The sequence below is a fragment of the Vicia villosa genome, linkage group LG4 (genome assembly GCF_029867415.1).
Source record: "Vicia villosa cultivar HV-30 ecotype Madison, WI linkage group LG4, Vvil1.0, whole genome shotgun sequence".
Classification (NCBI taxonomy): Eukaryota; Viridiplantae; Streptophyta; class Magnoliopsida; order Fabales; family Fabaceae; genus Vicia; species Vicia villosa.
In genome coordinates, this window is record NC_081183.1 from 152,790,561 (window position 1) to 152,813,978 (window position 23,418).

At 36.1% G+C, this 23,418-nt stretch overlaps 3 protein-coding genes across 5 annotated transcripts; 1 reads left to right on the plus strand and 2 right to left on the minus strand.

The window, feature by feature from the left end:
* Positions 1–5,481: 5,481 nt before the first annotated feature.
* On the minus strand, positions 5,482–7,809 carry LOC131595549 (F-box/kelch-repeat protein At1g30090-like). Its single transcript, XM_058867915.1, has one exon. It carries the CDS (start codon positions 6,907–6,909, stop codon positions 5,692–5,694), a length of 1,218 nt encoding a protein of 405 aa, XP_058723898.1. The 5' UTR covers positions 6,910–7,809; the 3' UTR covers positions 5,482–5,691.
* A 3,947-nt stretch (positions 7,810–11,756) lies between these two features.
* On the plus strand, positions 11,757–14,318 carry LOC131599972 (uncharacterized). Its single transcript, XM_058872208.1, has 5 exons — positions 11,757–12,132; positions 12,262–12,373; positions 13,257–13,349; positions 13,680–13,880; positions 13,986–14,318. The coding sequence occupies exons 1-5, from the start codon at positions 11,813–11,815 to the stop codon at positions 14,196–14,198; spliced, it is 939 nt and encodes a 312-aa protein (XP_058728191.1). The 5' UTR covers positions 11,757–11,812; the 3' UTR covers positions 14,199–14,318.
* Positions 14,319–16,273: 1,955 nt separating this feature from the next.
* On the minus strand, positions 16,274–20,751 carry LOC131595550 (exosome complex component RRP45A-like). 3 transcript variants are annotated; one of them, XM_058867917.1, is made up of 8 exons: positions 20,412–20,751; positions 18,606–19,054; positions 18,385–18,499; positions 18,221–18,301; positions 17,946–18,134; positions 17,568–17,830; positions 17,279–17,337; positions 16,274–16,710 (listed from the first exon to the last, which is right to left on the minus strand). In XM_058867917.1, the coding sequence occupies exons 2-8, from the start codon at positions 19,046–19,048 to the stop codon at positions 16,511–16,513; spliced, it is 1,350 nt and encodes a 449-aa protein (XP_058723900.1). In that variant the 5' UTR covers positions 19,049–19,054; positions 20,412–20,751; the 3' UTR covers positions 16,274–16,510. The 3 variants fall into 3 exon arrangements, with proteins under 3 accessions (XP_058723900.1, XP_058723901.1, XP_058723899.1); XM_058867918.1 differs by having other exon boundaries at positions 18,606–19,057; XM_058867916.1 differs by having other exon boundaries at positions 18,606–19,076.
* Positions 20,752–23,418: the final 2,667 nt, after the last annotated feature.

Here is a 23,418-nt window from a genome sequence, read left to right on the forward strand (position 1 = left end):
GATTTTTGTCTTCCTTGGTTGTTCCCTCAGTTGTATCGATTTGGAAGATATCATTCTTGTTCTTAAGATGCTTCTTGGCCTTGAACATATTAAATTTTACCTCTTCATCTTGCACCCTTATTTTCATGATCCCTTCATCCAGATCAATTATCATTCGAGCGGTTTTCATGAATGGCCTTCCTAGAATCACAGGTACCTCATGATCTTCTTCCATGTCAACAACCACAAAGTCTACCGGGAAAAAGAATTTGTCTACTTTAATGAGCAGATCCTGAATCACTCCATAGGGTGAAGTGATAGACTTGTCGGCCAATTGTAAAGTCATGCTAGTGGGCTTCATCACAATATTCCCTAGCTTCTTGACAATAGATAAAGGGATTAGGTTGATGCTCGACCCCAGATCAATTAACCCATCGCCAGTGAAATTACCTCCAATATTTAATGGTAAGGTTACTCGCCCCGGATCGGATTCCTTTCTTAGAGTAGTTCTTTGGATTATAGCACTACATTGAGCATCAAGCACCACAGTTTCTTCATCTATGCATCCCTTTTTCTTTGTGAGCATTTTCTTCATAAATTTAGCATATTTGGGCATTTGCTCTAATGCTTCGGCAAATGGTATGTTTATATGGAGTTGCTTGAAGATACTCATAAACCTGTTATATTGCCTGGCATTGTCTGACTTTGACGGAGCGTGGGGGTATGGTAGATGTTGGCTTGGTATCACAGGATCTACCTTCTTTTTCTTAGAACTTTTTCTTTTCTCCGTCATCCCTCTTTCTTTCTTGGTCTCATCTATTTCTCTTTCAGCATCTTTGCTCATGGTGCTCACTATGATTTCATTCTCCTCATCTTCCGCACCCTGATTATTATCCTCTTTCTCGGTATCATTGATTTCAACTTCTTTCTCAGCACCTTTCTGACCGGTTCTAGTCGTCACTGCTTTACAATGCTCTTTAGGATTATCTTGAGTGTTGGCGGAGAATGTTGCATTTGACTGAGTAGCTGCAATTTGTTTAGCCAGTTGCCCTACTTGAGTTTCCAGATTTTTAATTGCAGCTTCCTGGTTCTTCTGATTTGTCATTGACATTTGCATGAATTGATTCATGGTCTCTTCCAAATTAGATTGTCCTCCTTGTTGTTGTGGCGGCGGTTGATTGTATGGTTGAAAAGTTTGTTGCTGGTACCCTTGATTGTTGGGTCTTTGTTGATACCCTTGGTTGCTATTCCTCGGAGGATAATTCTGTTGATATGGCTGATTTTGGTATTGATTCTGCCTTGGTCCTTGAGTGTTGTTCATGTAATTTACTTCTTCTTCTAGGACTGGCGGACAGAATCCTGTTTGATGATTGCCCTTGCATAATTCACACTTCGCAACCTGATAAGAATTGGATATCCCGTTCAGCTCCTTAAGTTGTTGTGGTAGATTGGACATTTGTTGTGTCAAAATTTCCACTTGTGAAGTTAGCAATTTATTCTGGGCAAGTAGAGCATCACTGTTGTTCAGCTCCAACACTCCGGGTTTCTTATCTCTTACCGTTCGATCATGGTTGCCTTGACGATCATTTAGGGCCATTCGCTCTATTATCTGAGTAGCTTCTTCAGGTGTTTTGGACATGAGAGAACCACCAGCTGTGGCGTCCAAAAGTGTCTTGTTTGTAGCTGTGAGACCGTTACGGAACATATGGATTTGATCGACGTCTGTAAAACCGTGTCCTTTGCACTTTCTCAACATAGCTTTATACCTTTCCCATGCTTCATTTAAAGATTCATTACTACCTTGAGAAAATACTGCTATTGCTGTTTTTGCTTCAAAGAATCGGTTTTGAGAGTAAAACCTTTCCAGAAATTTTTCTTCCAATGTGTTCCAATTAGTCATCACTGCTTCGGGTTGATCCAGATACCAATCTTTTGCCTTAGATAGCAAAGAGTATGGGAACAACCTCTTAAATAATGCTTCCTCATCAGCTTGAGCGACACCCGTAGTACCTGCTAACTCATAGAATCGAGTAAGATGCGTGTACGGGTCTTCATGGTCCAATCCGGCGAAAGGACTTGCACAAATCAATTGTATGATACCGGTCTTCAGTTCTATCAGTCGCCCGTTGGCGGCAGTTCTAGCGAACTGAGGATTGAGTCTTGGACTATTAGCACATGGACCATTAGCAGCCATGTTGACAACAGTAAGTTGTATAAAAACTTCCGGTTCTTCCTCCGTGAATAGTTCGTGAAAGAAGAATCCTTCTTGCGACTCGTCAATGGTTTCAAGTTGTTGTGACGATGTCGCGGTTGCGTTGTCTCTTGCTTTTGCTATGTTTGCTCTTCTTCGTGCTTTGCTATTTAACCTCCTAGCGGTCCTTTCGATCTCGGGATCAAAAAGAAGTTGATCGCTAGAAACTTTGCTGCGCATACACGATCTTCTGCAAAAACTAGCAAACACGTGAAACAACCAAATAGAGAAAATAAAACTTAAAACTCAAAATAAGAACTATTGCAATGCGTGCAATATTGACACCAATCCCCGGCAACGGCGCCAATTTGTTGAAAGTATTTTTGGGTAAATATTTTCGGTAATATATCGTATCCACAGGGATTGGTTAATATCACTGCCGTTCTATAGTTGTTTATTTTGAGTTAGGAAAATTGAGTTTGGTTTGTTTTATACTTCTAATATCAAAAGCAAATAATAAAATAAAAGCAAGTAAAGGACTTTGTGGTAACAATTAAATAAAGATGTTGAGCCTTTAGGGTTCATCAACCTAATCCTATACAATTATTAATTAATTCACAATAGAACAATCCTTTGAATCATTATCTTCACTTATCCTCAAATAAGATTCCATGTCTGCAAATCAAATTAGATAAATTTTACCGGTATGAGATTCGATCTCTCCAAATATCAATAACAATAATAGTAATTAAGAACGATAATTATGAAAACCCAATTACAATTCCATCTCTGCAAATTGCAATTGAATCAATATAGTAACCTAGGGCAAAAGTTAAATCCTTTCTTTCGATCAAAGATTCAACGATAATTTAAGAATAAAAACAAGGTTTCTTATTGATAATGAATTCAAATAATTGTTCACAGGAATTAATCAATGGTATTGTATATTCATAGGTTAACTACTACCTTAGACTCAACAAGAGGGATTTAGCTCTCCATAGACATGAAGAACACACAAAGATTAATGGAAGAATTCATCTTCATCAAAGGAATGTCTTCGCTTGATAGAGAATTGGTCTTCTATTGATGATTGTGGCTGCACCTTCAGATTGCTCTCCTAATTTCGCTCTTGCCAATGTTGTTTTTCTCTTGGAAGCTAGGGCTTTTAAATAGAAGTTTTGGGCTTTTAACGCCGAGGCCGCGGCGCGGCATCGGACTGGCGCGGCGCGCTCACAAACAGAAACTTTGGCGCGGCGCTGACTAGAACTCCCGCGGCGCGCCCTTAAACAGAGATATTTTCGCGGCGCCTCACAAGACTTCCGCGGCGCGCCCTTTGCAAATTCCATCTTTTTCTTTTGCCTTTGAAACTTCCAGCTTCCTTTCCTCCTCATGTTCTTCTCAAGCTTCAATTCAGCTCTAAACCTGCAACAATAACACCCACAAGTGATCCGATTTGCTTTACACATGAACTAAACTTATTCAGTTCAATTCTTAATAAAAACCTATGGATTTATCACATTTTACATTGGTTTGGAGACTAAATCACTTATATTAACACATGAATTTACCATTAATTTACTCCTAACAATATATTGATATATTTGGTCTATATTGATATATTTCTTCTCATAAATCTCTCAATTCAATGATATAATCTAAAATATTTTGGGTTAAATATGTTTGTGGTTCTCTTAAATATCTTAAATTTTGTTTTTAGTCCTTCAAAGAATATCCTCCTAAAATATTTTAAACACACTTTTGGCCCCTCTTGCAACTTAGAGACAATTTTTACAACTTAACAGAAGAATTAGCGACACTTTTAGCAACAATTTATTACTTAGCGATTGAATTAGCGACAATTTTAAAATTAGAGACCAAAAGTGTGGATGCAAAATTTTAGGAGGACCATTCTTTGAAGAAAATATTTTAAGAGGCTAAAAACGAAATTTGAGATATTTAGGAGGACCACAAGCATATTTAGCCCAAATCTTTTGGTTACCTTGCTTCAAATTTCCAATCTCTTATGCAATTGAGCAACTCTAACGCGTCATCTTCTTAAGAAACAATTTTTGAGAGTATTTCACATGTTTATAGCATTATCAATGAATACCACACTTTGTGAAATTGAAGGTGTGATAAAATTGATAATCCGTGTATGAACAAGATTGTTGCACCTTTGGTAAGCCGCAAACTTGATTCGATTCATCTACAAACTTGAACTTGTTCTTCATCGTCAATGCTTTTCTCATCTTCATTGACCACACATTATAATTATCACTGAATAAAGTTGGTGTAACACATAAAGTTGATGAATTTTCTAAAGGGTGTGTATAATAGAGATCAAGTTAATCTTGAACTTGAGTTGATGCTTGATTCTGAAGAGCATTACTATTGTTGTTGTTTCTCACCATGATTACGATCTAATTGATTCAATCACTATGAAAGATTAGCAAGAGCTAGATTATTTCAATAAATTATGTAGCAAAAATAGAGTAGGACGAACTTGTTTTGATACCATCAAAGTAGTTTCTATGAACATAATTGAGAGAAAGCACCCAGATGAATCTTAAATTTTCATTATTCATTAGAGAATTGTACAAGCAACTTCTTATATACAAACTCTCGCTAATACCATGTAGGCATAACTATAAATGAATTCAAATGAGAGTCTAACTAACTAACTCAAATGAAATGCAAATGCACTTTTGAGATTATGCAACCTAGTGTGACCAAACTAGTTAGTTAGTCTAGATGACTTGTACCACAAGAAACCATATCAACACTTTTCATTTTCAAATTTTTACTTCCGCTCTCAACTCTATTTTGAAAAATATTTTAGAAAGCAAAATGTCTATTCAACCTCTCCTTCTAAACCATTCTACGACGTTCATTGTCTCTCGTTCCCAAAAAGTTGCCAAAAAGTTATGAACCTTTGAACAAAAGAGTAGTCCACACATGTCCCTTCCTGACCAATAGGTGACATTTCACCTTAATTTGAGTTCAAATCATAATTAAACTAACGACCACATGTTCCTTACCTTCATGTCAAACTCTAAATTATTAGAGTTCTCTTTTCCTATAAATAAGAAAGTTTAGACAAAAGAAAAATCCACTAAAAAACATATTCAACAACTCCAAACTTATCTTACCCGAAAGTGAGTTTTGATATCAAGTTTCAACTACCAAACAAACAACCTCATAATGTGTTTCACCAACCAAAACCAATAAGAGAAACCAACTAGTGAAGATTTAGCACGTGGAACACACCATTCTAACTATAACAACAATAATTGAATTATGCATCTAAAGAATTTCCCTGCAAATCACTTTAACAAATGACAGATTAAAAAAAAATTAAGTGTTAGAATACAACCAACATTTTTCCAAAACAACCAAAAAAAGCTATTCTAATACAACTCAGAAACTGCTTAAATTTACCTTCACATAACTATATTTAATTTACATTTTACTTAAACAACACTCATAACATAATATTACATTATAATGAGAGGAAAAAAAAACTATGCAAATAGCACCTGAGAGCTTGAAGGAGTCAGGTCAGATAAACTTTTCGGCGCATCGATTACATGCCATTGAACGCCGAAGTTCCATTTCTCCTTGTGACTTTCTTTTCGGTTTAGTTTAGTGATATGACCGACAGCAACCTGAAGATTTCGGCCAACGACGTAGATTTGAGAATCACATGAATTTACGGCAAAAGGTTTGCATATTTGCTCAGGCAAAGGAGGGCCGTCGATGGCTTCCCACGTATCAGTTTCCGCGTCATAAACCTTTAGCTTCATTCTTTCGAGCTCTGAAACGACGAATAAGTGGCCGTAAACAACCACACTTGAACCAGTCCATCCTTCTCTAAGTCCAACCGCCATATTTTCCCAACTATTCGTTCTCGGGTCGTAGACTTGTCCTCTTGGAGAAACATAAAAAGGCCATAACCATCCTTCTGTTACAAGAAGTTTTCCGTTAAGAACAGCGGCATCGTAGGATGCCATTTTCGTTCCCATGTTGGAAATGGTGTGCCAACTCCCATTAATCGGATTCATTACCTCAGCCGAATCTAGCTCATAAAGATCATTACTATTCCCCCCAGCTACATAAACAATCCCATCGATTACTCCAGTGGCGAAAAACGACCTAGCACTGATCATCCGGTTCATCACGGTCCATCGATTTTTCGTCATCTCGTATTTCAACACCAAGTCGAGAGGACAATCCACATCCGAGACCATGCCACCGCATACATAAAGAGTACCGTCGTGCGGCATCGAAACGCACCTAAAACCATGAGGACAAACCTTGTCCTTACACGGCATCAACGGGATAGAATGCCACGAAAAGTGAGTCAAATCAAGAACCTGCCATTGAATCTTTCCGGTGCACTTATGGTAAGCAAATACAAAAAGCCAAGGATCTTTCAAACCAAATTGCTTCCTATTAGTAAAAAACCTCTCTTTATTACCAAGCAACACATGCCACCTCTTGCATACAGCCCTACAAAACGAATGACTCTGAACCGGTAAACGAAGGAGACAATTGAGTGCAACATCATCAGGTAAGCCCGGTATCAACGGCTCTTCTCGTAGAGAACAATCTAACTCTAATGACGGATTTGTCAAATCAGATTGAACCGCGGCTAACCTAAACTTAGGAGATAGTGTCATTTGAGGATCACCTAGCTTGTGAACCGGCCCTTGTTGAGACGAAAACCTAACTCGCTGCATCTTTAACCTATCTCGCTGGATCGCCTATCTTTAAATCTCAGATACAAATCCAAACCCTTAACAAGACACACTAAAGCCTGTAACTTTCTATAACATATACAATTTCAAGTTTCTACTAGGCCTCAAATGGATTGGAATAACATCACATTAAATAGTAACTAGCACCCAAATTTTCAATCCAAGAGATAAGAATCTATTCCAAATCCTAATCCACAATAAAGAAAAAAAGCACTTATTCCTCTTCCACAATGATCTAAAAGCAGATAGAATATAACAAAAAGTAAACTAATAACTCTTCTTAAATACTCAACTTTACTAAAAGAATTTCACTATTAAAAGATGTTGGAACCTGTTTCTTCTTCATCAAAAGCTAGTAACTTTATCATGAACTGAGGCTAGGGAACCAAAAAAGCTGTGATTTTGTACTAACAGCAAAAAACCCAATTCAGAATTCTCCTAAAAACAACACCCCAGAAGCAGAATCAAATAAAAATCTCAACTTTATCTGAAAACAGCACTAGGAAAAATAACACAAGTGTTTTTCTGAATCAAAAGAAAGACAACCTTAAATTTATGTTGATGTTTTTCTGAAACCAAACTAAAACACAGACAGAGACAAGGGAAAGTGAAGAGGCAAAAGACCAAAAAAGTACTTACAAAAAGCAAGAAAAGTGGTTGGTGTGTAGTAAGAGATGAGATGAGATTAAAGGTAGAGTTTGGTTTCTAGGACAAGAAAGAAAGAACATAGATAAACACTAGAGAGGAAAGGGGTTACCTGTGTTTGAAGATTGTTTTGATATGATTATTGTGTGGCAAATATGAAGAGCCAGTAAAGCAGATACATGGAAAGAAAACCACGCGCTTTTTGGTTAATAGTTTCACACGAAAAGGAAAAAGGAAACAAAGGGATAGTACTAAACTTTTGTTTTTTTAAGTTATGTTGTTATTTATGGCATATAACTATAGTAATATAATGTGCTAATTTTAGAACAAAGGGTTACTAGGTGCTGCGTCTTTGGTCAAATTTATTAGGACACCTAGTTTTAGAACACCGTTTTTTACATCATTATCATGGTATGTTGTTTTGTTAAGTTGCATATCAAGCCATTTTGAAGTGATTAGAGCAATATTTACATGTTTATTAGAAGATTTGTCGGATTACTTCTATGTGTATACAAGTATTTTCTTCTTTTTCTTTCCGATTAACTCTTTTTAGATCTCTCTGCTTTGAGAAATTCATTTTTAAAGTGTTCAAATTCTTTATATTCATAATAAATAATTTTATTGTAAGATTCCTTCTCGTCTTTTATTTTTTTGGAATATTTAAATTTTGTGTCGGAAAATTTATTCTTCTTTCTTGTTCATAGATGTTGTACTTATCTTAAGACGAAGAAATGTTCACTATCTTTCCTTCAAGATCTTTATTATCGGACTTTTCAGCTTAAAGAGCCTTCACTTTCTTTTAGACTTTAAAGTAGGGGTGGCAAAATGGGCCGCCCGCCCTGCCGGCCGCCCGCCCCGTCTTATGTCCGTCAAAAAACGAGCGGGGCGGGCATGCCCGCCAAGTAAAATGGGCATCAAAATCATGTCCGCCCCGCCAAGATGGCGGGCGGCGGGCTTACCCGCCTATTTTTATTTATATTTTTTTAATAGATTAATATGCTTTTTTTACCTTTTAATTAAACTTTTCACTTATTTTTTAAAATAATTTTTTAACAAATTTACTCTAAAAAATATTACATATATTTATAAATAAATGTATAAAATAAATCATCAAAAATTGCAATTACTAGAATTAACTAAAAAAAGAGTGAGTTTTGGAGGAGGAGCGGGTTTTGGCGAGCGGCGGGCTTTAGCGGGGCGGGTATGGAGGGCGGCGGGTTTTGGCGGGGCGGGCTTTGGCGATCGGCGAGCCTAAAATCCCAACCCGCCAAATTTTGGCGGGTGCGCGGGCGGCCTGGCGGGCTCCGGCCCGTTTTGCCACCCCTACTTTAAAGCAATATGATTATGCTTCCTTTAAAGTTCATTTTTCATCTAGATTTTTCTCATGACTTTGAAGTGAACTAATAATTTTCAGGAGTTAAGACATTCAAGTTTTTTATTTCTTAAATATCAATTTTTTTTGGTCTCCAGTTATTTTAAAGCCTCCTCATAATATTTTTTTTACATGGCCTACAATAGTATAGTTTTATGTCCAACACTATGAGTCAAGAGACTAAAGTTTGAAATCTAGAAAATAAGGTTTTCATGTTTCCATCTTGTTTCACCTTCAACAACTTACACTACTTTATCAAAGCATTTTCTTTGAAGTCTTTCACTTGTATGTTCCCTAGTTAAGGCACAAAGAATCATAGATATTATTTGTTGATTCGGTGTTGATGAAGAAGAGGAACATATATATGTTGCTCTAATGGTGTCTATAAATCTTCTAGCGTGTAATTTAATGACACAACGAATGAAGATGATGATGATCATGATGATGTATTTTTTTTAACTTACCTCATGGTGAACTTTTTGTTACATTGAGTGAGTTACTTGGAAAAATTAATAGAATTGTTTTGAAAATTTCTATAAATTCTAGTGAATTTGTTGATAACTTCAAATACACAAAAAAAGTTGTGGGAGAAAGAACAATCACAACCAAAATGTACTCGTGGAAATGGTTGAAAGTAAAATCCAACCTAGTATTGGATGAAATCGGTCAATGGTATATGAATACCAAGACATGCCTTGGAATCAAATTCTTAGTCATCATTGTGTAAATGTTCTAGTTTGAGATTGCATTTATTTAACATTTAAATATTTTAGCAAGTTTGTGTGCGACTTCTCAATGTTGGTGCGATTCGTAGTGGCAAATCAGTGGGTCTATTTTTATGTAGTCCGAAGCTAGACAGCGTGGTTTCGAGGAGTGGGGCATGGATCAGCTTCTTGTTGATTAAAATCAAGGTTGCTGCAGAAGTTAATGGTTGTCTTAATCAAAGCTTAAAATTGTTAGTTCATTTTTTCGGGTGGTGGATCATAATGGTTTTTGTGGTATTTTTGCTCTAAATTATTTTGGCGTTTAATCTTGCAGCAATGGAGGAATATATCTTTGATAGATAGTAATCTGGTAGTGACAAGAAAGTGTTAATTTTTCTTTGAATAGTATTGGTGTTTGATCTTGCAGTGGTGAAGGCTTAATTCCTTGACAAATCTTTGCTTTTGGTTCCTAGTGTCAACGAAAATTAAGTTAGTTGTTGTTATGTTGATGTCCTAGTTGTTATCTTGAAAAGAGGATTGCACATTTCATATCATGTTGTATAAAGAAAGTTTCAGCCACATCCGTTGCAAAGATATTACTCAATCCTTGAGGGAGAGATGGGTGAATCAGAAGATTGATGTCACTAGAGGTTTCGTGCTTTGCCAGAAATCAATATTTTGTTTGCCTTCTCTAAGAGTGTAGTTGACTCTAAACTTGGAGTTTTCCAAGATAATATCCTTAATATTTTGAATCAATATGACATGTTTATGGTACTTATTCAAGGGGTTCTCAATGAGGCTAATATTGAGGGAAGATTCAGAGTAGCAAGTTGATTCAGTAATGCTCATACCTTTGGCTAAAGTAAGGCATTGATATATGACCTACAGTTCTGCATGGAGGTATGTGAAGAATTTGGTATGAAACCAGAGAAACCATATTGCCAAGTTCCATTAGATGTACGCAAGGTACCGTCAAAGCTAGTCTGAGTTGGAGTTTAATTACAACTATCATCCACGTTAATGATATTGCAAGAGTACTTTTGGAAATTCCAAGAGAAGAAACGATCATCTATCTATGTGCTCAGTTTAAGGATTGCTGAAGCAACTGATGAAAGAATTTGTCATAGAGCAAGCAGCCAATAAGAGTATATATCTTAGAATAATTTTGTGAGAGATACAAACAGCGTTACGATTTCTCCAAGCCCACTAAATTCTAACAACAAAGAGATTGTGACGCATACCATGTTTCTCGTTTTTTTATCCAAGAGGGATCATCTTGGCTCAAGAAGAAATCCGGATGATTAAATTTAAATTGCAATTAAAGGTTTCTGAAATCAATGCAGTCAGAAACATAATGGAAAAACACTTTTCTTCGAGACCACATCTAGTGCACAAAATCAAGAGGACTATGTTTCAGTGGTGAAGAAAAGAGGTGTTTGGATCTTCTGCTACCATTGTCTCCAATTCTCCCTGCTACTCCATATCCAATGGTCAAGAAATAATGAAATATTAATTATTTAAAGGAAAGATAAAACCAAAAAAATAATCTAAATTTCACATTCAATGTTGTTTATAGGGTACTAGAGATTAAATTGGAGACGATCTAGATCCAGAAAAGAGAGAGTGAGAGCACATAACTTTATCATTTTTAAAAAACTAATTTTCATATCCAATTTCAAGATTGATAATTGATAATATTGTATGAAATTGATAAAAAGAAATTCTCCTCCAACCTATTTTTACTCAAATTTTCGGGCTTGGATCCTCTCTTTCCATTTTTTCTCTCACTAATTCATCTCTATCTCTCTTATATTTTATCTCTCTTCTTTAATTTATAATTTTTTTTTCATTTTCTTTTTCATCTTAGATATGTTTTGTGTGAAGGAGAAGGAAGGAGAGAAGGAGAGGATCTAAAGTACAAATTTTCCTCCAAACTTAGTCTACACTTTATGGGACATTTGAGATTAAAAAACGAAAATCACACGATTTTAGTAAGTCCACGTAGGAATATTTCATCATCATAAACGTATGGTCTATCCATGCTTCATTGATATCGAATCAAGTATATATAAACTTAAAAACAAAAATTAAGCCACTTGTCTCAAGTCCCCAAAATTAACATCCACATCCACAAGCTAGAAATTATTTTTTATCGTAAAAAAAAATGGAATTACTTTATCTTCTATTCTCCATAGTCTCCACTTCCTTCACAACTCTTATTCTATCGCTCATTCTTCCTTTTCACGCGCTACTGCGTCGTTTATTATCCTCACGCGCCGCTTCTTCTTCTTCTTCCAATAACGAAGCTGAACCCATATCTCTCTATGAAGGTACAGTCTACCATCAGCGCCGTCACCCAGCTCACCACTCCTTTCAATACCATGTTCGCTACGCGCTCATTGACCTCGACCGTGCACCGCACGCGCCTCCCAATCATTTTTCTCCCGATGAAGCTCGTCAAATTACCGGTACCAATGGACCCATGTAATTCATTTTCTTTATTCTTTACTTTTTCCCTATTGGGTTCCTTCAGAGCCATTCAAAATTTCAACTTTTCTATGTTGAGAAGTTTTTGATTTGAAATTGATTGATTTGTTGAACATGATTTTGTAGTTTGCTTTTGACGATTCCACCTAGTGTGGGATACGAACAGAATCCATTGAGTGTGTATTATTGCTATGATGTTGAAGAGTCTGCCACATGTTTGAAGAAATGCATTGCTGAGGTTTGTGATAATTGCACTCTCTTTTATTCGTTTCTGATGCTTTTTCAATTTGTATATGTATCATTAGTGGTTCATCCTTTTTCACTACCAACTTCATTTCACACTTGCTCTAACCAATGACTACTTTCTCCCAAAACTGATTTACCTATGAGACACATACACCAGACATTTCGACACTGACACGTTGACACTGATAGTACTATGGGAAGCTCGACAATTTAGCCGAATAGGGAAATAAACGTTGAGGAAACGCATTCATAAGCATTGTTAGAGTTGGTTAGGAAAGTTTTCTCTCTGGTTAGGAATTTGTTGATTCTGGTTTATCCTATCATTTTGCTATTCCTTCAAATATAGAGCATCTGAATTTAGTTAAATTGCAATTTCAGCCCCCTATTATTTCTCGCCCACGAATTTTGTCTTCCTTTTTGTAAATCTGATATTTTACTCCTAAAGTTTCAAAATGTGGGACACCTTCTCAACTTTTAATTTAGGGATCAAAAGAAGATTTGCAATGATTAGAAGTATTTTAGTACTAAGAAATAAGCCTTAGAAATCAAGGATACAGTCATTAGAGCCTTTAGAACAGATCCGGTTCAAGTAAGGTCGTGGTAGTATAATAAGGCCTTCCTATAGATTTGGGCCTTGAATTGAGTTTCACTTTTTGGGTATTCGGTGTTCAACTGCATTTTATATGCTTTCTTTTTTTTCTAGGATTTCTCTTGAGGGAAAAGCAGTCTGTGGTGTTTTTAACTTTTATGTGGGATATTTAATTTGAACTCTAATGGAGTATTTGATAAATCAAAACCGTCCAATTCCATTTCTATTAATATTGTCATTAAGTAGAGTATAGTGAAAATCTGCTAATTTTGTTTGTTTGTTGCAGGTAACAAATACACCATGGGCTGAAAGAGTAACCTTTATTTTCAATCCGTTTTCTGATTTAGTGGCCAAAGCTTTGCATGTCAGTCCTTTTATGGTATGTAAATTGTGCCATTTCCTATGCAGATTTTAGGACCCTTTGGGTCAAATTGATATTTGTTCTCGAACTTTATCTATGTAATGAGAAAACAACAATTACTTCCTCAGAGTTTCACCTGATTCTTATTTTGTTCTCCTCTTCTGGTGGTCATTGTGTAGTATTGCTTTGAACTGAGAAAATCGTATCAACGATAATAAATAAACGAAATAGTCCTAATTTTGACAACATTCAACGTATATCACGGTTTGCATCATATAAAACTGACAATAAATTAAAATAGTTTTCTGAATTCTATCGGTAAGCTTATCTCCCTGATCTATATGGCAGGATATGCTTGGAAGTTGGAACATTAAAGCAAGTGACCCCGGAGATAATCTTAGCATATCAATTTCAGTTCATCATCCTGAGTTTGGAAACTATTTTACTGCTAGTTTGAAAGCCAAAAAGCTGCACTCGTCATCAGCGTCAGATCATGCAGTTTTCTTTTGGTTGATGCCTCATAAGGTTGCGGTGTGGATATATTGGCATGTAAGCTTCAGTTTTACTCTACAATCCTGTTTCCGTGTTTTTAACGACAAGTATTTTGTGCCATTTCTGTTATGTTATAATGTCTTTTATTTGTTCACCCTCCAGGCTATAAAGTTGTGGTGGAAAAATGTGCAGTTTATACAACACCCTAGATATGCGACTCCGATGTACAGAGACGAAGCTTTAATACGAGATAGAACTCTGCAGTGTTGTGGATTCAGTGCACTAGGAGAAAACAACAAGGATGGTTTATTATCTGAAGCAAAACCTAGAGACAGGTGGTTTAGATGGAATGATGCTAAATGGCCTTGGTCATAGAAAATAGCAAGCAAACATTCCCAAAGGTTAAACATGTAGTTTTACTTTGTATTCTGGTTGGTCTGTACTATTGTCTATCATCACTTTGTTTGAAATGTCTCATTATTACCCTTTTTTTTAGGACACTGATTTTCTGCAGTCATATCAACCTTCATTCGCACATTCAGTCGTATTTGACCGTCAGATTTTGATCAGACAGTTCCAATTTTAAAACTGGAAAAACAAATTCGATTTTTCCAAAATAATTTATGTGAGCAACTTATAAATATATAAAAATAATTTATGCAAGTTTATGAATAAATGTTTATTTTAGTAAAGATTTAGAAAATGTTTATCCAACCAACAACTTCCTCCATTTTAAAATGAGTGTCGTTTAAGATTTTTGCATATAGATTAAGGAATGTAATTATAGTGTTATAAGATATTGCACATTTACTATATTAACCTTATATTAACCTTATGTTGAAAGTAGTGAAGAGAACAAAAAGTATAGGATAAAATTGGAAAAATCATAATCATTATTATATTGAAAGATGAGAATGATATTTATTTTAAAATAAATTTTATTTGTTAAAACGACTCTGATTTTGAAATGGAGGGAGCAGATTCTAAATCCAAGAAGGAATATCCCAGCAAAATCAGTTGGCCCTGGGCTTCATCTTCAATGATTGTGACTAAAATAGAACCTAATTAATCAAGTTCTCATAGTCACACAGAAAGATTTGGCAAGAAAATCTCATTCAATTCAACACAAATAACAAAGACATTTAGTTATCTATATAAGTTGCATATAACTAACATGTAATTGAAATGTAACAAACCAAATTTCTAACAAAGCAGAATCACATGACATGATCAATAATTTAATATTTAAAAACCAACAACTAAATGATCAAAACTAAACATCATAGTATCATCTCTCTATAGAGTAGGATCAATAATTTAATATTTAAAAACCAACAACTAAATGATCAAAACTAAACATCATAGTATCATCTCTCTATAGAGTAGGATCCACTCTATTTCTTACCCTCCATTTCTTTTCTATTACTATAGTTTTATGTGCATAAAATTAAATAAATTATAAAGGTATACTATAATCTACCACTACCACCAGCGCCGCCAGACATCTCGTTCACAGTTTCTTTTCATACTCGGTCAATATGTATTTATTAATCTCAATCATGCACCTTACGCTCCACTCGGCCATCATTTAAAAGACGAATATTTAAAATTTGTTTATTCAGTTCCATCAAATCAATCTATTCTAAGAGAGAAAAGTGGTTGTATGATTTACTATATTTTAAAAAAATTAAGAGAAATTGTAAGACACATTGAAAAAAATTTGTCTCAAATTAAACGTTAGTTTACATTTTACAATGCAACATTAATAATATTTATTTCAATATAACTTCTATCATTTTACTATTTTTTTTTAATTCTTTAAATTTATCTTTTATGTGTAATAAATAAAAGACTATATTGTAAAGTCATACATAATTTGTCATTTTTATATAATTTTTTTTTTTTAATTTTTGTAAAATTTTTAAAATGTCTTATATATTTAGGATGGAGATAGCAATTGTTTAGAATCGTTGAAGAATAAGAATTTATTTTAAAATAACAAAATGCATTTTAAAGAATAAAATGCAACAATGATCTTTATTTAAGAATTGTGCAAATTAAAGATATTTCAATGGGAATTGGAATTTTATCTAAGAATTAAAGGACACAATTTGATTCAACTTCTAGAAAGAGTAACCTTTGTTTTCAATCCACCTTCTGATTTAGTGGCCAAAACTTTGCATGTCAGTCCTTTTACGGTATGTAAATGTTTCTTATCCAGATTTTTGGATACTATGGTTCAAATTGCTATTTGCTCTTTAGTTTTATTTATGTACTGATAAAATTTTAGTCACTTCTTTGCATTATTTTCTTCTCCCTGAAACTGAACTGTGACAGGATATACATAGATGTTGGAATATCATAACAAGTGATTCTGGAGAGAACCTTAGTATATCAGTTTCAGTTCAACACCCTGAGACCTGAGTTTGAAAACCACTTTACTGCTAGTCTGAAATTCAAGAAGTTGTGATGTGGAAACTATTTTACAGCATTCCTCCCAGTTGATCATAATTTCTTACATTGCCATTTTGTACCTTCTGTTCTGGTATAGTACAGTTAATAAAAGTTCCCCTTTCTTTAGTCAAAACTGATTTTGGCATGCCTAAATTCACAAACAAACAGACTATCTTTCATTGCCCATCAAAATTTTACAGCATAATGTGTCAACTGACTGCACATTTCATCGCTTAATTTCCATTATTGGAAGATCTTTTTTTCTTCCTCTTGTTTTTGGGCTTGACAGCATCCTTCAGAGTCTTACCTTCATTACTCTGCGCAGCAGTTAGAGCTGTGTCAATTGATTCCGAATCTGCCTTGATTTCCTGTGCTGGTTCTTCCGCCTTAGTCTCCCGTCTTGAATCCTTTTGTTTACTAGGAGTTGATTGTCCTGCTTATTTTAGATCAGTTGTAGTCAGTGAAATTTTGTACTCGTTAAACTACGTAAATACGTGCATAAACTATATGAAGCACATACACCAATGATAATTAAATATATTGAAATTTAAAAGGGGAGTCCAACCAAAAGCACAGATGAAATCAACAAGGGAAATGATGCATATTTAAATGAAAACTTTACAAACCCTTCACAGAATAATGAATCTGGTGTAGATGTATGGTTGCTTAAAGTTATGGATAACTTTAAGTCTCAGCCACTAAATTATTGTTTTGAACTTGTGAGAGTTTTGTTTGAGCATGCATAATTTCTCAATCAACAAAGCCTCCAAAATATCAAAATATTTATAAGTGAATGTCTTTCAAACATAATGAGTGGCAAATAATTCTAAAACATCCAATTGGACACTCATATTCAAACAAATTAGTAGCCTAAGAAATGCAAGATTTCAGTTTTTCGGAATTTTGGAAATATCCCAAGTGCAAGCAAATAGAGTCCCTGGTGCAATCAAAAGCCACATAAACAGCCAAAATTACAACGAAGATGAAAGAGAAGCAATTACCACGAGAAGCTAGAGAAGCTTTTAGAAGATCTGAATTGACGCACTCTGAATAGGGATCCCTGAGAAGTGAAAGACCAAGTATACGTTATTCTCAATATATCCAAATCTCATAATGGTAAAAACCAAAACGGCCAATAATACTACTACTTAACTTCAGCAGTTCACGTCCTGTGAATGTTACTTTAACAGCTTATGCCATATAGGTTTACAAATTATCTATATGTTGGCTATATGAATGAACTAAACAACAAACAAGAAGCTATTAGCTCTTGGTGAACTGACACCTTACCAGCTTGAGGGACCGCCAATGAAATTCTTTGAGCTTCCATCCTTCTTGTTATTCTGTCCTTGTTCTGATGAGGTAGCATCACATTCCATCAAACTCGCCCCATCTTTTAGCTTCAATTGGGCTAGATTACTGCCATCTTTATCAGCATCTGATTGATTTTGTTTGGGAGCTAATCTGGCAGTGGTTCCGCATACATCCACGGCTACAGAGGAAGAATGGCGTTTAATCTTTTGTAGTGCTCTTTCAGTGTTCTGCTTTTCAACCTATACCAATTAAGACAATAAAAAGAGAGATGACTAACTAAATGCATCGATCGGTTCATAAGCATTAAAAGCAAATGATGTCCTCGAAACTTAAGCATAAAAAAGGAGAACTCACTGCGTCCTTTATCTTGGCTGTAATATCACCAGCTTTAACATGAGCAAGTTTCAAGCAATGCATGATAACCCGTTGAGAGACTCCCTGCCCCCCAGGCTTTTGAATGGCACAAACATCACCATTTGCATTAAGTGTTGTAGTCATGCGTCCGGTCATTACAGCCTCTTCACGGTATGTCGGATCCAAGACCTATTGAGCGTCAAATAAAATCAGAGGACTCATCATATATGTTCCCATATGTGCCAAAAGAATTACAGAGAGAGAAAGATCTGTACCACAAGATTTTCATTACTGAAAAATCCAAAGGTGACAGCAATTGGAAGATGGTGTATAATCAAAGGGAGTGGCTCGCGCTCCTGCAATGCATATATATAACAGTTAAGGAAGCTAAATAGAAATCGGGGGCGAAAGGAGAAACTGTTAAACTGAAGAAGCTAACCTCAGGAGGATGCACTACAACTTGTTGACCATCCTCTCCCCCCAATGAGCATTCAGGCCTTCTGAATGTCATCAAAGAAGCCAATGCAGCAATATTTGCAGCATCAACAAGATTCCTATTCACAAATTAAAACATAATAATAATTAGTCTTAGTTTGTATATAAGCAAATTGGTAAGTTGGTTAGAAAGAAAAATAGAACAGAAGCAAAGCTGATTCTCACCCTGCATTGTCCAATATATGGATATCAATGCGAATAGCCCAGACAAGTTTGGCAGAAAGAATGCAGAGTGATTCAGTGTCAATGGCTCTGCTTTCCCGTAAACCGCGGTCTACAATCCGTCCTAACTCAACGGCAGATTCTCCAGGACGGCCAGGCTCAAAGGAAGGATCAGCCATGGGAGAGAATTCAGTGAAGATGGAAAATGTACCTTCATTAGGCCTATCTCTGTAAGGCTGCACAAGTTGACCACTCACAAAACCCATCACACGTGTCTCACCCAATTGGACCTCTGCGGATCCATTATCCCTTCCAAATTTAATGTTTAACTTGCGATAATCCAAGGGGCCACGGCCATCCACTCGAAGATCTGATAGTAGAGCACTTTCAATGAATTTTTTTTCGTTAACTGTCAACCGCCAACAATTAGCTAATCTCTGCTCCATGTCTCTCTGCTTAACAAAAAGAAAAAGGCTGATAACCAAGTAAGCAAGGTAGTTAGATTTTCATTGAAGGGGGAGAGTATCGTATTTGGAATGAATGCTGTAGTCGTGTTGCGTTTTGTGTTTTAGGGTTAGGAAAGAGAGAACTTAAGTAAAACAAAAAAATGGGTTCACTTAAAAAAATTCAACCCGGTTAGAAAGCCCAAAAAAACAGGCCCAGCACTATGGTTTTTACGATCTTACCTTAAAGGTCTCGATCTTGACTACAAAAGCACACAAAAAAGTTTTTTGTAAGAACTTGGCACTAAAAGGGAATTTCAGATCGTAAAATCTTACGATCTTGACTACATTGCAAGTAAGAATGCAATTAAAAAAAACAATGCTTTCATGAACCAGAAACGACAAAACACCAAACCAAGGTAAACCAAACCCCTCACATATCATAAAACTCCAAAATAAAGTCACAATACAATGCAAGTCAGTTTTCCATATTTTCTGATTTCAAAACTTCAATTGCAGACCAAGAAAGAACAAACGGTACCTCTGTCATTATAAGAATCTCCAATTAAGAACCAAACTTTTCAAAGTTGAATTGTCCCATATCACCTAAGCCACTAAAATCATTTATACAACAATTCCAAATCCAACTTCAAAATCTAAGTTTGACATCTAAATCAAAACATTTGAACTCTAAGTTGTTTTTATTTTTGTATAACAAAGACATAATAATCCATGATAATGTTGAAAATAAGAGTTAAATTTATTAAGAAATTCAACAAAATCAACCATTAGGCCATAACTATTGCTAACAAGAATGAACAATTTGGTTCAAAATTAACAACCCTTAACTCATAACAATTGCCACGGTAACTGAAACAAAAAAAAATGTAATTCACTCTTTTTACAAGCAAGGGGTTATTTCATAATATCATAACATAAAGGAGAAATAACAAAAATTTACATTAATGGGTGATTGTGTATGAGTTCCAATATTATCTTATAGCAACCTAATACGAAGGAAATCTAAACCAAGAAGTAATATTTGCTTTGTTTATCAAAGCAGAACAAAATTTACTTTCGGGTTGTTTTGGAATTAACATTTTGAAGCTTGAAAACTGCTTATTCACTAAGAAGAAGTTAGGAAGATTTATTTTATACTAATTTCAAAATTAGGGATTGTTGTGTATGAGTTCCAATATTATCGTATAGCAATCTACTTGTTTATTCAAAATCATGAAGTAATATCTTCTTTTTTTGTAACATGTATGAACTTCATTGAGGTATTTTCACAAACAGCTTGTGAGTGCGAATGAATGTTGATTTTTGAAAAACTAGAGATTAAAGAGAGATGGAGAGAGAAAAGTACCTCGGTTGAAGAAAAATAGAACTGCTAAGGAGAATAGATAACAGTGACACAATGGAGTTGACGGCGGCGCAATAGAATTGACGGCGGCGCAATAGAATTGACGGCGGCGCAATAGAATTGACGGCGGCGGCGGCTGTGGTTGCTGAAAGGAAAGGAGAAAGAGTGATGCGCGTGAAGTTTGCTGAACGGGGAGAAGAAATAATGATGCACGTTCTCGCTTGTTCTGACGGCCGACTTCCGATACCGGCTGCGTTTCCGGCAGCTTTTACTTTTCACGGCGAAGCTTAGGTCAGTGCTGAGTTTTATTGTTTTAGGGTTTTAGTTGGAGTGAATCAAAATTTTAGTCTTGTAAAGTAGTCACACACAAAATTAGGGGTGGCAAAACGGGCCCGGCCCGCGGGGAAAGCCCGTTTTACCCGCACTTTTTCGCGGGGCGGGGCAAGGTTTTAGGCCCGCTCTCTTTAATGTGTCCGCCCCGTTTTTTTGTGGGCTTTTGCGAGCATTTGTTTTTTCATAGAATTTTTCTATTTTTAGGCTTAAAAAGCCGAATGCCCGCGGGCTTTCTCCGCCCTGCCCTCACTTTTTTGCGGGGCGGGGCAAGGTTTTATAACCGCACTCTTAAAAAAGCCCGCCCCGCCCCGTCCCGTTTTTTTGCGGGCTTTTGCGGGGCGGGCATGCCCGTTTGCCACCCCTACACAAAATTGATAGAAAATTATAAAATAATAAGAGAAAAGTGAATATGGACCGAGAGTGCAATTTACATTTTCAACCAATGACTACTATGTATCTTATCAAGTCAATTTTTAAATTTTAAATTACTGATATAATTTAGCATTTTAAAATAATTTAATTTCATGTCTATGTAATATTTTTCACACTGACAATGCACTATCATTAAACTTAAATAATAATTAGGTATCTTCTAAAAACATTTTATTTAGGTTGTGTATAGTTTTATTTAAGTAAAATAAGTATATTTAAATTTGTTAATTTTTAAATTTTATGTTTTGAAATGAGTGGGTTTCTAATACAATAAACTTACCCTTTTAATTTTGATACTCCAGTATGAGTTTTGTTAATAGTTTTTAAAATTTGTATCGTGAAAAAGGGGATGAATTTATGAAAAAAAATCCAAATAATCATGTTTAAAAAAAAATTTACACCAAAAACCAGGTTTTCAGAAAAATTACCTGTATGATCAGGTTTGGGAGGTGGTCTCCACATAGGAGCCACCTCCCGTGGCGCCAACACACAAATCTCCTCTTCATATGCGCCACCTGGGGTGGCGCCATAGTGCATTTCCAACCAACAAGCCACCTGGGGTGGCGCATACATGCATTTTCTTTTTTTTTTTCTTTTTTTTTTCTTGTTTTTTTTTCTTGTTTTAACATGTTTATTTTATTTGGTTTTTGATTTTTCTTAAATTGTTTTAACATAATTAAAAAAAACTATTAAATAAATAATTAGACAGGTAGTGTTTAATGATATAAATAGGGAAGAAACATTACAAATACGAGAAATACAGAAAAAAACATTACAAATACGGGAAGTACGGGACAAACATTACAAATACGAAAAAGAAAAAAAAAAGAATATTTTTAAAACATGGATATTATGCTATTCATGACCCCTCGGACCATGACCCCTCTGACCGCCAGTTCCGCAATCTGGAATTGTTCGAATCCGGTTGGAAGGTTCTCGACGACCCACTTCTCCACGACCCCCCTATTCCTTGGTTGTTCTTGTTGTGTCTGGGTCGGTGGGCCTCGGATTAGCCCCTCCATGCGCTCGTTGGACATGTAGTCTTGGATCCTGCTGTCAAACAGTCGGGTCCCCATGCCCTCAAAGATTGGTCTTGGCGGTGGAGCTGCGTCATATGGTCGGTAAAACCCAGCGCTTGATTGGCCTTGGAAAAAAGGCATTGTTTGTTGGGGTGTGGTGTAGCCATATTGTTGGTGTTGTGATAGTTGGGGTGTGGAGTAGCCATGTTGTTGGTATTGTGACGATTGAGTGATCATTTGCTCGTTTGGGTCGTATTCGTCATCTAGACCCATGTCGGAGCTGGGTTGCTTATTGGAGTTGGAGGGGCCGGCGTCGTCGTGTTGTTGGGTGAAGCCCCATGATTGTTGTTGGATGGGTTGCCTAGTGGAGGTGGAGGGGCCGGCGTCGTAGTGTTGTTGGGTGAAGCCCCATAATTGTTGTTGGATGGGTAGCCTAGTGGAGGGGTCGGCGTCATGGAGTTGTTGGGTGAAGCCCCATGATTGTTGTTGGATGGGTTGACTTTGGTAGGGCGTTGGTGTTGTTTGATATTCTTCATGGTAAGGTTGTTCGGAGGTTTGGCGTTGTTGGCGTTGTTGACGTTGTTGGGGTGGTTGTTGGTTGTATTGCTGTTGGCGGGGGTCGTGTAGGTAGTAGGGGTCGGACACATACATATCGGGGGTTGTGACTGTTCTATACCAAGCAACATAGTCCGCGGTTGGATATATGGGGAGTTGGGCAACAAGGAATTGTAGTAGACGGTGGCGACGCTGCTTCCACATCTCACAAAGTTCAGGTGCGAATGAATGATAATCTGCGTGATCCCATTGGTGATTGACTCTTCTAATATGCCAACGACCCAGATTAGTGGGGGGATCCGGGATTGGTTGATGCATGCCAAACTGGAGTCTCACACTGTCAGATTGGTGCATCTCCATGATGTTGAACCTTATTATAGGTGTCACTGCAGTCCAAACTTCTTGGTCACTCTCGTTGGGCTCATGGTCTAGCATCAAGTATGGTCTCCAATTAAACTGCGTAGGAGAAAAGAATAATATATTATTAAAAAAGATGATGGATTGTAATACATCTATATGATCATATAAAAGTTTAGTGGTAATACATCTTCAGCTCGGAGGTGATCCAATAGTTGCCGATACAAAACAACACTCCCCCTCGGATTCTTACTGTAATCCAATTTAGGACCACAGAACCTATAAAAAAAGAGCAAGTCATTTCAGATTTTTAT

Bases quoted from the DNA above. Each gene is read 5' to 3' on its own strand.
- LOC131595549 (XM_058867915.1), bottom strand. From the start codon at position 6,909: ATGCAGCGAGTTAGGTTTTCGTCTCAACAAGGGCCGGTTCACAAGCTA.
- LOC131599972 (XM_058872208.1), top strand. From the start codon at position 11,813: ATGGAATTACTTTATCTTCTATTCTCCATAGTCTCCACTTCCTTCACA. The intron at 12,133-12,261 runs GTAATTCATTTT...ATGATTTTGTAG, and splicing joins ACCGGTACCAATGGACCCAT to TTTGCTTTTGACGATTCCAC. The intron at 12,374-13,256 runs GTTTGTGATAAT...TGTTTGTTGCAG, and splicing joins TGAAGAAATGCATTGCTGAG to GTAACAAATACACCATGGGC.
- LOC131595550 (XM_058867917.1), bottom strand. From the start codon at position 19,048: ATGGAGCAGAGATTAGCTAATTGTTGGCGGTTGACAGTTAACGAAAAA. The intron at 18,500-18,605 runs GTGAGAATCAGC...ATTTGTGAATAG, and splicing joins CATATATTGGACAATGCAGG to GAATCTTGTTGATGCTGCAA. The intron at 18,302-18,384 runs GTTAGCTTCTTC...TATGCATTGCAG, and splicing joins TTGTAGTGCATCCTCCTGAG to GAGCGCGAGCCACTCCCTTT.